The sequence below is a fragment of the Colobus angolensis genome, unplaced genomic scaffold (genome assembly GCF_000951035.1).
Source record: "Colobus angolensis palliatus isolate OR3802 unplaced genomic scaffold, Cang.pa_1.0 Scaffold447, whole genome shotgun sequence".
Classification (NCBI taxonomy): Eukaryota; Metazoa; Chordata; class Mammalia; order Primates; family Cercopithecidae; genus Colobus; species Colobus angolensis.
Genome location: NW_012117899.1, coordinates 954,404 through 970,865, shown reverse-complemented (window position 1 = coordinate 970,865; position 16,462 = coordinate 954,404). Strand labels below are relative to the sequence as shown.

Sequence of the window (16,462 nt, the reverse complement as noted above, 5' to 3'; positions counted from 1 at the left end):
AAAAAAAAAAAAAAAAAGAATGAGTTCATGTCCTTTGCAGGGAAATGGATAAAGCTGGAAACCATCATTCTCAACAAACTATCCCAAGGACAGAAAACCAAACACCACATGTTCTCACTCATAAGTGGGAATTGAACAATGAGAACACTGGGGAACATCACACACTGGGGCCTCTCAGGGAGTGGGGAGCTGGGGGAGGGATAGCATTAAGAGAAATACCTCATGTGAATGATGAGTTGATGGGTGCAGCAAACCAACATGGCACATGTAGCAAATGTGCCATGGCACATGTTTGCTATGTAGCAAACCTGCAAAAAGTGCACGTGTACCCTAGAACTTAAAGTATAATAAAAACATAAAGAAGGAGGGAATTTATACCTTAAAAAACTAGATAAAGAAGAGCAAACTAAACCCAAAGCTATTAGAATGAAGAAAATAATAAAAATTAGAGCAGAGATAAATAACATGGAGTATAGAAAAACAAGAGAGATAATCAATGAAACCAAAAGTTGGTTCTTTGAAAAGATCAACAAAATTGACAAACCTTTAGCTAGATTGACAAAGAAAAAAAGAGAAAAGACTCAAATTACTAAAATTAGAAATGGAAGTGGAGACATTACTACAGATCTTACAGAAATAATAATTAAAAGGATTAAAAGAACACTTTAAATAACTATATGCCAACAAATTGAATAACCTAGATGAAACAGATTTCTGGAAACACATAAAATACCAAGACTAACTTAAGAAGAAATAAAAAATTAAAGAGGACCTATAACAAGAAAAGAGATTGAATCAGTACTCAAAAACCTCCTGATAAAGAAAAGCCAGATGGCTTCACTGGTGAATTCTACTAATTATTCAAGGAATAATTAGCATCAATTATTCTCAAGCTCTTCTCAGAAACAGAAGAGGAAAAAGACACTTCCTCACTCATTTTATTAGGTCAGTATTACCCTGATACCAAAGCCAAAGATATCAGAAAAAAGAAAACTACAGATCGATATCCTTTACGAATATTGATGCAAAAACTCTCAACAGAATACTAACAAACTGAATCCAGCTCATATTAAAGGGATTATACACCATGACCAAGTGAAATTTATCTCAGAAATGCAAAACTGGTTCAATACATGAAAATCAGTCAATGCAGTATATGATATTAACAGAATGGAGAAAATAGAAAAATGACCATCTTAGTTGATACAGAAAAAACATTTGAAAAAATCCAGCACTCTTTTAATAAAAACACTTGAGAATCTAGAAATAGAAGGGAACTTCCTCAGTCTGATAAAAGGCATTTATGAAAACCCACAGCTAACATTTTACTCAAGCATAAAAGACTAAAAGCCTTTCAACTAACATCATGAAAAGGCAACAGTGCCCAGTCTCACCACTTCTATTTAATATTGAACTGGAAGTTCTAGCCAGAGCAATTAGGCAAGAATAAAATGCATCTCCATTGAAAAATAATGAGTAAAACTATTCCTACTCACAGATAACATGACCTTGAAAATAGAAAATCCTAAAGAATCCACAAAAATGATCAGAGCTAATAAATAAATTCAGCAAAGTTGTAAGATACAAGATCGATATATAAAAATCAGTTCTGTTCCCACACACTAGCAATGAACAATCTGAAAAAGAAGTTAAGAAAAGCAGATCCACGCACAGTAGCATTCAAAAGAACAAAATACCTGGCAATAACTTAACCAGAGAGGTTCAAGATAATACACTGAAAACTAAATGACATTTCTGAAAGAAAGAAAATGTAAATAAATGGAAATACATCCTATGTTCATGAATTGGAAGATAATATTAATATGCCAATACCACCCAAAGCAATTTATAGAGTCAGTGCAATCCTTATCAAAATTTTGATTTTTTTCATAAATGGAAAAGCTAATTCTCAAATTTATATGTGATTTCAAGATGTCCCAATAGCCAAAACAATATTGTAAAAGAAAAGCAAAATTTGTGGACTCACTTTCCAATTTCAAAACTGATACAGATATGGTAATCAAAACAGTGTGGCACTGGCATAAAGATAGACATATAGATGTCTATATGAAATTAAATTGAGAGTCCATAAATAAACCAAAACATTTATGGCCAGGTGATTTTTGACAAGAGTGCTAAGATCATTCAATAGAGAGGGATTGCTCTCTTTAACAGATGGTGCTGGGACAACTGGATATCCACATACAACAGCATGAAGTTGGACTTCTTCCTCTCATTATATGCAAAAATTAACTCAAAATATATCGATCACCTAAATATAAGAGCTAAAACTCTTAGAAGAAAACATAATGATAGATATTCATGATTTTGGATTTGGAAAGGGATTCTGATATATGATACCGAAAGCATGAGTAAGAAAAGATAAAATGCGGGGAGGGGCCAAGATGACTGACTAGAAGCAGCTGTGGTTGGAGGATCCCACTGAGAAGAACAAAAACAGTGAGTGAATCCTGCACCAGCAGCTAAGGTATCCAGGTTCACTCATTGGGACTAACTAGGTGGTTGGCATGACCCACAGGGAGTGAAGAAAAGCAGGGTGGAACGACAGCCCACCAGGAAGCTGCATGGGACAAGGGGTGCTCCCACTTCCAGCCAAGGGAGGTGGTGAGTGATTGTGCTACCCCACCCAGGAAACCGTGCTTTTTCCATGGATTTGTGCAATCCATGGACCAGGAGATCCCCTCATGAGCCAATACCACAAGGACCTTGGATCCCAAGCACAGAGCTGTGTACATTCTCAGGCACCACTTGGCTGCAGACTGCCTGAGACTACTGAGTTCCTGGGGGAGGGGCAGCAGCCATCACTGCAGCTTCCGTCTGCTGTTTTCCCCTGCCAGTGCCAGAGGGACTGGGCAATTTGGACCCAGAAGGAATTCCCCAGGGTGCAGCACAGCAGCTGTGGCAGACTGTGGCCAGGTTGCCTCTTTAGGCTGGATGTAGACTCATCCCTTCTCACTGAGTGGGGCCTCCCTGTGGGAATTTCAGCAACTCCAGCCAAGCGTTTATGGATAGAACTCGTTTATGGATTGAACCCCTGTTGGTAGTGGGGCTGTGGACTCTGTGGATCAGCAGACTTAGTCTTTTCCCCTGCTGGCTCTGAGGAATCTGGGCAGTCTGGATAAGGAGGATCCCCCCATCCCAGCACACCCTTTCTGCCAAGGGACACACGGAATGCTTCATTAAGTGGGTCCCTTATCCAATGTGACTCCTGACTGGGTGAGACTCCCCAAGAGGGGTTACCAGACACTTTATACAGGAGCACTCCCACTATCATCAGTTTGGTGCCCCTTTTGGACGAAGCTCCCAGAGGAAGAAGCAGGCAGCCATCTTTGCTGTTCAGCAGCCTCCACTGATGACACCTCCAGGATGGGGAGGGACCGAGATGAATAGGGTCTGGAGTGGACCCCCAGCAAACTGCAGCAGCCTTGCAGAAGAGGGTCCTGACTGCTAAAAGAAAAACAAACAGAAAGCAACAACAACAGCATCAACAAAAATGTCCCCACAAAAACCCCATCCAAAGATCAGCAGACTCAAAGATCAAAGCTAGATAAACTCAGGAAGATGAGAAAGAATCAATTAAAAAATGCTGAAAACTCAAAAAGCCAGAGTGCCTCTTCTCCTCCAAATGACTGTAACACCTCTCCAGCAGGGCATAGAACTGGGCTCAGGTTGAGATGGATGAACTGACAGAAGTAGGCTTCAGAGAGTGGATAATAATGAACTTTGCTGAGCTAAAGGTATGTGTTCTAACTCAATGCAAAGAACCTAAGAATCATGATAAAACATTACAGGACCTATTAACCAGAAAAAAACAGTTTAGAGAGGAACATAAATGACTTGAAGGAACTGAAAAACACAACATGAAAACATCACAATGCAATCATAAGTATCAGTAGCCAAATAGACCAAGTGGAGGAAAGAATTTCGGAGATTGAAGACTATCTTGCTGAAATAAAATAGGCAGACAAGATTAGAGAAAAAAAGAATGAAAAGGAACAAACAAAACAAAACCTCTGAGAATTATGGGATTATGTAAAGAAACCAAACCTACAACTGATTATTGTACCTGAAAGAGACAGGGTGAATGAAACAAAGTTGGAAAACATACTTCAGGATATCATGCAAGAGACTTCGGCCAACCTAGCAAGACAGGCAAACATTCAAACTCAAGAAATACAAAGAACTCCAGTAAGATACTCCGTGAGAGGATCAACCACAATCTCCAAGGTCAAAATGAAGGAAAAAATGTTAAGGGCAGCCAGAGAGAAAGGCCAAGTCACCTACAAAGGGAAGCCCATCAGAATAACATCAGGCCTTCCAGCAGAAATTCTACAAGCCAGAAGAGATTGGGGACCAATATTCAACATTCTTAAAGAAAAGAATTTTCAACCTAGAATCTCGTATTTGGCCAAATGAAGCTTCATAAGCAAAGGAGAAATAAAATATTTTTCAGACAGTTAAATGCTGAGGGAATTCATCTACCACCAGGCTTGACTTGCAAGAGCTCCTGAAGGAAGCACTAAATATGGAAAGGAAAAGCCATTATCAGCCACTACAAAACATACTGAAGCACACACTGAAGACCAATGAAACTGTGAAGCAACTACATCAACCAGTCTTCAAAATCATGATGACAGGATCAAATTCACACATAACAATACTAACTTTAAACGTAAATGTGTTAAGTGCCCCAATTAAAAGATACAGAATGGTAAGCTGGGTAAATTGTGAAGACCCATTGGTGTGCTGTATTTAAGAGACTCATATGCAAAGACATGCATAAGTTCAAAATAAAGGGATAGAGGAAAATCTACCAGGCAAATGGAGAGCAGAAAAAAGCAGGGATTGCAATCCTAGTTTCTGACAAAGTATACTTTAAAGCAATAAAGACCAAAAAAGACAAAGAAAGGCATAGCAAAGGGTTCAATTCAACACGAAGAACTATCCTAAATATGTATGCACCCAATACAAGAGCAGATTCATGAAATAAGCTCTTAGGGACGTACAAAGAGACATAGACTCCCACATAGTAATAGTGGGAGACTTTAACACCCCGTTGTCAATATTAGACAGATCATTGAGACAGAAAATTAACAAAGATATTCAGTACTTGAACTCAGCTCTAGATCACTCAGCTCAAGTGGACCTGATAGACCTTTACAGAGCTCTCCATCCTACAACAGAATACACATTCCATGCATTGCCATATGGAACTTACTCTAAAATCGATCACATAATTGGAAGTAAAACACTCCTCACCAAATGCAAAAGAACTGAAATCATAACAAACAGTCTCTCAGATCACAGCATAATTAAATTAGAACTCAAGACAAAGAAACTCACTCAAAACCACACAGCTACATAGAAATTGAACAACCTGTTCCTGCATGACTCCTGGTTAAATAATGAAATTAAGGCAGAAAGCAAGAAGTTCTTTGAAACCAATGAGAACAAAGAGACAATGTATCAGAATCTCTGGACACAGTTAAAGCAGCTGTTAAGAGGGAAATTTAGAGCACTAAATGCCCATATCAAAAACCTAGAAAGCTCTCAAATTGAAATGCTAACATTAAAACTAAAAGAACTGGAGAACCAAAAGCAAACAAACTCCAAAGCTGGCAAAAGACAAGAAACAATCAAGATCAGAGCAGAACTGAAGGAGATAGAGACAAGAAGAATGCTTCAAAAAATCAAGGAGTCCAGAATCTGTATTTTTTTTTTTTTGCAAAAACTAATAATATAGATAGACTGCAGGTTAGCTAGACTAATAAAGAAGAAAAGAGAAAAGAATCGAATAGACAATAAAAACTGTTAAAGAGGATATCACCACTGACCCCACAGAAATAAAAACAATAAAATAAAAACAATCATCAGAGAATACTATAAATACTTCTATGCACATAACCTAGAAAATCTAGAAGAAGTGGCTAAATTCCTGGACACATACACTCTCCCAAGACTGAACCAGGAGGAAGCTGAATCTCTGAATAGACCAATAACAAATTCTGAAATTGAGGCAGTAAAAAATAGTCTAAAAAAAAAAAAAGTTCAGCACCAGAAGGATTTACAGCTGAATTCTACCAGAGGTACAAGAGGACCTGGCACCATTTCTTTTGAAACTATTCCAAACAATTGAAAAGGAGGGACTCCTCTCTAATTCATTTTATGAGGCCAGTATCATTCTGATACCAAAACCTGGCAGAGATACAACAAAAAAGAAAGCTTCAGGCCAATATCCCTGATGGACATGGATGCAAAAATTCTCAGTAAAATACTGGCAAACCAAATGCAGCAGCACATCATAAAGATTATCCACCCTGATCGAGTTGGCTGTATTGCTGGGATGCAAGGCTGGTTCAACATAGGCAAATCAATGAATGTAATTCATCACATAAACAGATCTAAAGATAAAAACCACAGATTATCTTAATAGACACAGAAAAGGCCTTTTATAAAATTTAACATCCCCTCATGTTAAGCACTCTCAACAAACTAGGTATTGATGGAACATATCTTAAAAAACAATAAGAGGCATTTATGACAAACTGACAACCAATATTATACTGAATGGGCAAAAGCTGGAAGCAGTTCTTGTGAAAACCAGCACAAGACAAGGATGCCTTCTCTCACCACTCCTATTCAGCATAGTATTAGAAGTTCTGACCAGGGCAATCAGGCAAGAGAAAGAAATAAAGCGTATTCAAATAGGAAGAGAGGAAGTCAAGTTATCTTTGTTTGCAGATGACATGATCCTATATCTAGAAAACCCCATCATCTCAACCCAAAAGCTTCTTAAGCTCACAAGCAACTTCAGCAAGGTCTCAGGAAACAAAATCAATGCAGAAGTTATAAGCATTCTTATACACCACACACAGGCAAGCAGAGAACCAAATCATGAATGAACTCCCATTCACAATTGTTACAAATAGAATAAAATCCTTAGGAATACAGCTAACAAAGGAAGTGAAGGACCTCTTGAAAAAGAACTACAAACCACTGCTCAAGGAAACCAGAGAGGACACAAACAAATGGAAAAATATTCTGTGCTAATGGATAGGAAAAATCAACATCATGAAAATGACCATATTGCTCAAAGTAATCAATAGATTCACTACTATTCCCATTAAACTACCAACGACATTTTTCACAAAACTAGAAAAAACTATTTTAAAATTTATATGGAACCAAAAAAGGGCTCATATAGCCAAGACAATCCTAAGCAAAAAGAACAAAGCTGGAGGCATCATGCTACTGGACTTCAAACTATACTGTAAGGCTGCAATAACCAAAACAGCATGGTACTGGTACAAAAACAGACACATAGACCAATGGAACAGAATAGAGAACCCATAAATAAGACTGCACATCTACCACTATCTGATCTTCAAAAAACCTGACAAAAACAACCAATGGGGAAAGGATTCCCTATTTAATAACTGGTGCTGAGAGAACTGGCTATCCATATGCAGAAAATTGAAACTGGACTCCTTCTTCACACTTTATACAAAAATTAACTCAAGATAGATTAAGGACAGGCCAGGTGCAGTGGCTCACACCTGTAATCCCAGCACTTTGGGAGGCCGAGGCAGGTGGATCATGAGGTCAGGAGATTGAGACCATGCTGGCTAACATGGTGAAACCCGGTCTCTACTAAAAATACAAAAAATTAGCTGGGCATGGTAGCGGGCGCTTATAGTCCCAGCTACTTGGAAGGCTGAGGCAGGAGAAAGGTGTGAACCTGGGAGGCAGAGCTTGAAGTGAGCCGAGATTACGCCACTGCACTACAGCCTGGGTGACAGAGTGAAACTCCATCTCAAAAAAAAAAAAAAAGTACATTAAAGACTTAAATGTAAAACTCAAAACTATAAAAACCCTAGAATAAAATCTAGGCAATACCATTCAGGACATAGGCATGGGCAAAGATTTCATTATGAAATCACTGAAAGCAATTGCAACAAAAGGAAAAATTGACAAATGGGATCTAACTAAACTGAAGAGCTTCTGCATAGCAAAAGAAACTATTATCAGAGCCAATAGGCAACCTACAGAGTGGGAGAAATTTTTTGCAATCTATTCATCTGATAAAGGTCTAATATCCAGAATCTACAAGGAACTCAAACAAATTTACAAGAAAAAAGTCAAACAACCCCATTAAAAAGTGAGCAAAGGACATTAACAGACATTAACAGAAGACATTCATGCAGCCAACAAACATGTGAAAAAAGCTCAATATCACTGATCATTAGATAAATGCAAATGAAAACCACAATGAGATACCATCTCATGGCAGTCAGAATAGCGATTATGAAAAAGTCAAGAAACAACAGATGCTGGTGAGGTTGTGGAGAAACAGGAACACTTCGACACTGTTGGTGAGAATGTAAATTAGTTCAATCTTTGTGGAAGACAGTGTGGGAATCCTCAAAGATCTAGAACCAGAAATACCATTTGACCTAGCAATCCCATTTCTGGGTATATACCCAAAGGAATATAAATCACTCTGTTACAAAGATACATGCATGTATATGTTCATTGCAGCACTATTCACAATAGCAAAGACCTGGAATCAACCCAAATGCCCATCAATGACAGATCAGATAAAGAAAATGTGGAACATATACACCATGGAATACTGTGCAGCCATCAAAAGGAAAGAGATCATGTCCTTTGCAGAGATGTGGATAAAGCTGGAAGCCATTATCCTCAGCAAACTCATGCAAGAACAGAAAACCAAACACTGGCTGTTCTCACTTGTAAGTGGGAGCTGGACAACGAGAACACATGGACACAGGAAGGGAAACAACACGCACTGGGGCCTCTTGGGAAGTGGGGTTGCAGGAGGGAGAGCATTAAGGAAAATAGATAATGCATGCTGGGCTTAATACCTAGGTGATGGGTTGATAGGTGCAGCAAACCACCAGGGCACAGGTTTACCTATGTAACAAACCTGCACATCCTGCACATGTACCCCAGAACTAAAAATAAAAATTAAAAGAAAAAAATGTATTCATTAGTTCCTCCAACAAATATTTTCTGAATATCTATAACTATGAATTTCATTAAACTTACTCTTCATGTGTTAAAAAAAAGAAGACATTTATGTGGCCAAGAAACATATGAAAAAAAGCTCAACGTCACTGGTCATTAGAGAAATGCACATCAAAACTACAATGAGATACCATCTCACACAGGTCAGAATGGCAATTATTAAAAAGTCAAGAAAAAACAGATGCTGGTGAGGCTGTGGAGAAATAGAAACTCTTTTACACTGTTGGTGGGAATGTAAATTAGTTCAACTATTGTGGAAGACAATGTGGGGACTCCTCAAAGACCTAGAGGCAGAAAGACAGTTTGATCCAGCAATCCCATTACTGGATATATACCGAAAAGAATATAAATCATTCTGTTACAAAGATATGTGTATGTACATGTTCATTGCACATGTATCTTCATTGCAGCACTATTTGCAATAGCAAAGACACGAAATCAACCCAAATGCCCATCAGTGATAGAGTGGGTAAAGAAAATGTGGTACGTATACACCATGGAATACTGTGCAGCCATACAAAGGAATGAAATCATGTCCTTTGTAGGGACATGGATGAAGCCAGAACCCATTATTCTCAGCAAGCTAATGCAGGAAAAGAAAGCCAAACACCACATGTTCTATAAGTGGGAGTTGAACAATGAGAACACATGGTCCCAAGGAGGGGAATGACACACACTGGGGCCTGTCGGGGATGAGGCAGTGGGGAGAGAGAGCATCAGGAAAAACAGCTAATGTATGCAGGGCTTAATACCTAGGTGAGGTTGATAGGTGCAGCAAACCACCAGGACACATGATTACCTATGTAACAAACTTGCACATCCTGCACATGTATCCTGGAACTTAAAATAAAATGATAAAAAAGAAAAAAAGATAAAAATAGGTAAATTGTACTTCATCAAAATTAAAGACTTTTGTGCATCAAAGAACATTATTAAGAAAGTGAAAAGATAACCTACAGAATGGGAGAAAATATTTTCAGATCATATATAAAGGTCTGGTTTCAAGAATATATGAACAACTCTTATAATTCAATAGCAAAAAGACAAATAATTCAATTAAAATGGGCAAAGGACTTGAATAGACATTTCTCCAAAGAGGATATACAAATGGCCAATAAACACTTGAAAAGATGCTCAAAATCATTTGTTATTGGGAAAATGCAAATCAAAACCACAATAAGATACCACTTGACACCTATTAGAATGGTGATAATAATTTTTTTAAAAAGGAAAAAACAAGTGTTGATGAGGATGTGGATAAATTATAACTCTTGTACACAGCTAGTGAAAATGTAAAATAGTACAGCCATTGTGGAAAACAGTTTGTCAATTTCCCAAAATGTTAAGCATAGAATTATATGACCCAACAATTCCATTCCTAGGTATATACCCAGATAAGTTAAAAAGAGGGAGTCAAATACTTGTATACATAATAGCACTATTCGCAAAAGCCTAAAGGCAAAAACAACCCAGATGTCCTCTGATAGATGAATGGATAAATAAAATGTAGTATATACAGAATATAAAATACTATTCAGCCAAAAAGGAATGAAGTACTGATACATGGTACAACATGGATGAACCTGGAAAACATGATGCTAAGTGAAAGAAGTCAGACACGAAAGGTCATATATTTTATGATTTCATTTATATGAAATTATCCAGAATAGGTAAACCCACAGAGACAGAAAGCAGATCAGTATTTGCCAGGGGCTAGGGGGAGGGGAGAATGGGAAATGACTGCTTAGTGGGTACAGGGTTTCCTTTTGGGGTGATGAAAATGTTTTAGAATAATAGAAGTTGTGGTTTCACAACATTGTGAATGTACAAAATGTCACTTTAAAATTATTACATTGTGTTATAAGAATTTCACCTTAATAAAAAATGTCTGAGTGTGAACAGAGAAACAACCAAAGCTGAATCTGGGTTTAAGGGACCAAAAACAGAGGCCTGAATGCCTGGAAGCCATATTGGAGATTGTAGATTTCTGAGAGGTGGAAAAACATGTGTCTTTGAGGATAATGAAAAAATATAAAAACAGCTCTCTACCTGTTGAGCACAACAAACATTTGAAGATGTGGACGGTTGGTAAAAAGTAGATAACACTGCTGAGGGGGCCATCAGGTCACAATCTCTTCACAGAAGAGCATTGCACATTTTGACTCAACCTCAGAATCAGCCCTTATGTGTTTGTTTTACTTACATTGCCAACCACTGCTCTCTCCTGGACATCAGAATACCTATGTCTGCTTCCTGCAAACACACTCAAAGTTAGTTCCTATTTCTTCCTCCCTACAATCCCAGTGTGACTGAAGTTCAGTGGAATTTAGAACCTTGTTGCTCAGTGTGGTCCATGGTTAGGCAGCATTGGTGTCACCTGGGAGCCTGTTAGAAATGCAGAATCTGGCCGGGCGCGGTGGCTCAAGCCTGTAATCCCAGCACTTTGGGAGGCCGAAACGGGCGGATCACGAGGTCCGGAGATCGAGACCATCCTGGCTAACACGGTGAAACCCCGTCTCTACTAAAAAATACAAAAAACTAGCCGGGCGACGTGGCGGGCGCCTGTAGTTCCAGCTACTCGGGAGGCTGAGGCAGGAGAACGGCGTAAACCCAGGAGTCGGAGCTTATAGTGAGCTGAGATCCGGCCACTGCACTCCAGCCTGGGCGACAGAGCAAGACTCCGTCTCAAAAAAAAAAAAAGAAATGCAGAATCTTATTCCCTATTCCAGAATCAGCATTTTAGTAAGATTCTCCCAAGTAATTTATATGCATATTTAAGTTTGACAATTTTCCATCTATAAAAATTGAAATGAAGAAACAAATGAGATTTATTTTCTCTAGGATGTCATGATGCTTGATTTTAGTTATAATTATTGTTTTGTTCTGTTAGTTTTGCCACCCAGGGCTTGAGTTAAAGGAAATGGGATTATTTCTCAATATGGTTTGTCTTTTCAGCTAAATTTTCTAAAAGGAGTCAGGATAGTGCCCAACCCACTTGAAAAAATGTAGGCTGGTGTGAGTCATTGTTTTTCATGGTTGTTTCCAAGATTGATTTCATTTGCCCCACACTTTTGCAACAGTGGTCTTCTTTCCCTTCCTAAACCACTCCAGGCTCTTTCCTGTATCAGAGCTTTTGTACACTTGATTCTCTCTGCCTTAAAAGCTTCTTCATTTGACTTTTCCTGTTTAACTTTTCACACCCTTTAAATATCAGATGAGACGTTACTTTTCCAGAAAGTCCTTTTTTCATCACTCCGTCCAAAGCAGGTCCCCGTGTTTTTCTCTATCAAGGTCCCCTGCTTATTTATTTATTTATTTTTTTGCTAGCCTCACATTTTCTAATTATGTATGCATTTGTATGAATATATGACTGTGTGTAAGCTAAGTAGTGCAATGAAGGGGTTATAAACACAGACTCCAGAGCCAGGCTTCCTGATTTCCAATTCTAGCAGCCACTTCTCTCCTCCTGGGTCTCAGAACACCTGCATCTGCCTCCTGAAAACTCATTCAAATGTGTTTCTCTTTCTATACCCATTTCCCCTAAAAGTGTGGGGCAGTGAGCAAGTTACTTAAGTGTTCTGTGCCTTCTTTCCCCATCTGTGAAGTGGAGATTGGAGCACTGTGTATTTCATAGGGTCATTATAAGAAGTATTCATGGAAATAGGGAGAAGAAGAGGAGTTTTAACATGAGGACGTTCAGAATATTTTATTCTAGAGGTGGAATTAATTTTGCAGGGAGGTAAAAATGAAGCAAAAACTCAAGATTCTGCTCCCAGGTCAGGAGGTGGCTCTTGAATGAAAGAAAGAATTCTCTCTCTTTCTGCATTTTATGTGTATTTCCCAAAGTTCTGTACTCATTCCAGTTTTCTCCTCAATGTAACATATCTCTATGCCATTGATTTTTTAAGTCTCTAGCCTCAGCCCTACCCCTAGTCCTAAGTTCCCAGGAACTTTCACGTAACTTCCTCATGGATAGAACACTGACATCCTAAAATCAGTAGGTCCAAAATTGAACTCACCTTCCTCCTGTGGCTGCTGTCCACCTTCCAATTTTGTCACTTTCTTTGCCTATCCTGTTTGAAATTTCACTGCCCTCTTTACCATATTTCATCTCTTCCTTTCCTACTTGATTTATTTATGCCTTATCACTACCGAATACACTATTTTACTTGTTTATCTTTTTTTACGGGTTGTCTCCTGCTAAAATGTTAACTCTATGAGAGCAGGAATTTTTGCTTGCTTCACTCATGATGTATTCACTCAAATTAGAACAGTGCCAAGCATTCAGTAGGCGCTTGATGAATATTTATTTATTCCTTTCCCCTCATTCCAATTGCCAATTAATCTACTTAACTCCATATTGATGGGATCTCTTGCTTCGGTCCCTTCTTTCTTTTATGCTGCCGCCATACTCATTCAACTGTCATTGTTCCTCAGAACTATTACAAGAGCTTGCCGCATGCTGGCTAATGAAATTTGGGCAAATTATTTAAGTGAACTTCACCTCAGTTCTTTATTTTAAAATGGAGATAATAATAGTATAAATTCATAGAATTCTCATGAGACTCATAACGTGTGTACAGCACCTGGCACAATACTTGAAATACAATAAGCACTCAGTGAATGCTTCCTACTTTCATCCGCTACCCTGGGCTAGCTCTGGGCTAGGTTTCCGTTGTCTCCTGGCCTATCTCTGCCTGAATGCTACACTTTGTCTCCCTTGGACCATTTGTAGTTCCCTAAATATGACACGAATCTTCATCTTCTCCATATAATGGACAGGAGGGAACAAGAAGCCAGTTGGATCAGTTCATTCTTTTCTCACTGCCATATTGCTGTGAGAAAAGCAATGCCATATTGCTGTGCTTTTCTCAATGCCATGCATTGCTGGACTAGCTAGTCCTTATTTGCACTAAAGGAGGGGAGAGATGGAAACCTTTTTTTTTTTTTTTCGCAACGAGCAAAAGGTGAGAGGATTATTTTTAGTGTGTTCGGTTGGGCCCAGAAAATTTGGCTCAGCTGAAAAATAGGATTTTAATATTTTAGATGAGGATAGTGAGGTTCAGGAAGGATAAGTAACCTCCCTGAGGTTCACAGTATGATAGTAGCTAAATCGGTATGAGGGCTTATTTTCTTGATCTTGGTACTCTTTATAACACAAGATGCTGGTCATAAACCACAAACAGTCTTATCTTGCAAAAACTTATTTCCTCTGCCCTAGCAAATAACTTTCTTAGATGCAGACACAGTTGAAATTGTTCACTGACAACCATCTCAGGCTTATCACATCCAAAGTTGAGAGGAGGTAGTAGTATATCAGGTAACACTGTGAGTGTCCCCTTTCCCACCCCAATCCCTTGGCAGAGAACCAGACAGACAATTGTATACAGACAATTTAGGTTGAGCAAGCGCCACAAAACCAGGAAGTCACTCAGTGACTACACCGGTCTGTATTGACATTTACCTGGGCCAAAGCAGAAGACAAACAGGAGCGACTGGAACAGCCACAACATGCTTTCCGTGGTGAAGACTGGTGCTTCAGACCTTGAGGCAGTCAACGTTTTGCTTTTCTGTCATAAACTGAAAATACTTTTTACTGAGACTTCCCCTTCCTCTCAGAGGCGTGGTGAGAACTTTTTCTCCTAACTGAAAATCCTAATTTCTAACTGTGTTAATCTTTTGTTTACTTTTTTCTGAACTAACTGCACAAATCTTTTTTTTGCGGGGAGGGGGGGGGAAGAAGATAAAGTCCTTTATTGCATCTTTCATAAACTTATATGTAAAAGTCTGTAAGGAATTACCTAAAATCTACTAGAACAAATAAGTCAGTTCAGCAAGGTGAAAAGATACAAAACCAACATATAAAATTCAATTGTAATTGTGTATACTCGCTGAGTAATCTGAAAATAAAATTAGAAAAACAATTCCACTCTAATTATATCAGAAAAAATACTTAAATATAAAGCTAACAACAAGCCAGAAGAAAACTAAATTTTTAAACATCTAATTTTTCTTTTCTTCTTCTTCTGTTTTTTGTTTTTTCTTTCTTTCTTTCTTTCTTTTTTTTTTGCTGTTTGGGGATGCTTTTACTTATTTATTTATTTTTTATTACTATACTTTAAGTTCTGAGATACATGTGCAGAATGTGCAGGTTTATTACATAGGTATACACGTGCTGTGATGGCTTGCCATACCCATTAACCCATCATCTACATTAGATATTTCTTCTGATGCTATCTCTCCTCTTGCCCCCCACCCCCTGACATACGCCAGTGTGTGATGTTCCCCTTCCTGTGTCCATGGGTTCTCACTGTTCAACTCCCACTTATCAGTGAGAATATGTGGTGTTTGGTTTTCTCTTCTTGTGTTAGTTTGCTGAGAATGATGGTTTCCAGCTTCATCCGTGTCCCTACAAAGGACATGAACTCATCCTTTTTTATGGCTGCATAGTATTCCATGGTGTATATGTGCCACATTTTCTTTATCCAGTCTATCATTGATGAGCATTTTGTTTGGTTCCAAGTCTTTGCTATTGTGAACAGTGCTGCAATAAACATACGTGTGCATGTCTCTTTATAGCAGCATGATTTATAATCCCTTGGGTATATTCCCAGTGATGGGATTGCTGGGTCAAATGGTATTTCTGGTTCTACATCCTTGAGGAATCACCATACTATCTTCCACAATGGTTGAACTAATTTATACTCCCACCAACAGTGTAAAAATGTTCCTATTTCTCTACATTCTCTCCAGCATCTGTTTTTTCCTGATTTTTAAATGATTGCCATTCTAACTGGTGTGGGATGGTATCTCATAGTAGTTTTGATTTGCATTTCTCTAATGACCAGTGATGATGAGCTTTTTTCATATGTTTCTCGGCCCCATAAATGTCTTCTTTTGAGAAGTGTCTTAATATCCTTTGCCCACTTTTTGATGGGGTTGTTTTTCTCTTGTACATTTGTTTAAGTTCTTTTTGGATCCTGGATATTAGCCCTTTGTCAAATGGATAGATTGCAAAAATTTTCTCCTTTTCTGTAGGTTCCCTGTTCACTCTGATGGTAGTTTCTTTTGCTGTGCAGAAACTCTTTAGTTTAATGAGATCCCTTTTGTCAATTTTGGCTTTTGTTGCCATTGCTTTTGGTGTTTTGGTGTTGAAGTCTTTGCCCATAACTATGTCCTGAATGGTATTGCCTAGGTTTCCTTCTAGGGTTTTTGTGGTTTTAGGTCTTCCGTTAAAGTCTTTAATCCATCTTGAGTTAATTTTAGTATAAGGTATAAGAAAGGGATCCAGTTCTGCATATTGCTAGCCAGTTTCCCCAACACCATTTATTAAATAGGGAATCCTTTCCCCATTGCTTGTTTTTGCTAGGTTTGTCAAAGATCAGATGGTTGT

At 38.4% G+C, this 16,462-nt stretch overlaps 1 protein-coding gene across 4 annotated transcripts in view; it reads right to left on the bottom strand.

Moving 5' to 3' along the window:
• Window positions 1-14,657, bottom strand: part of SLAMF6 (SLAM family member 6) — a 45,894-nt gene extending 31,237 nt beyond the window's left edge. For 2 of the 4 annotated variants that reach the window (XM_011957634.1, XM_011957635.1), the window contains exon 1: window positions 14,534-14,657. In XM_011957634.1, coding sequence (XP_011813024.1) covers window positions 14,534-14,582 — 49 coding nt within the window. In that variant the 5' untranslated portion in view covers window positions 14,583-14,657. The remainder of the gene's footprint in view (window positions 1-14,533) is intronic. The other 2 variants (XM_011957636.1, XM_011957637.1) reach the window with 1 other exon arrangement.
• Between the last annotated feature and the right edge of the window lie 1,805 nt (window positions 14,658-16,462).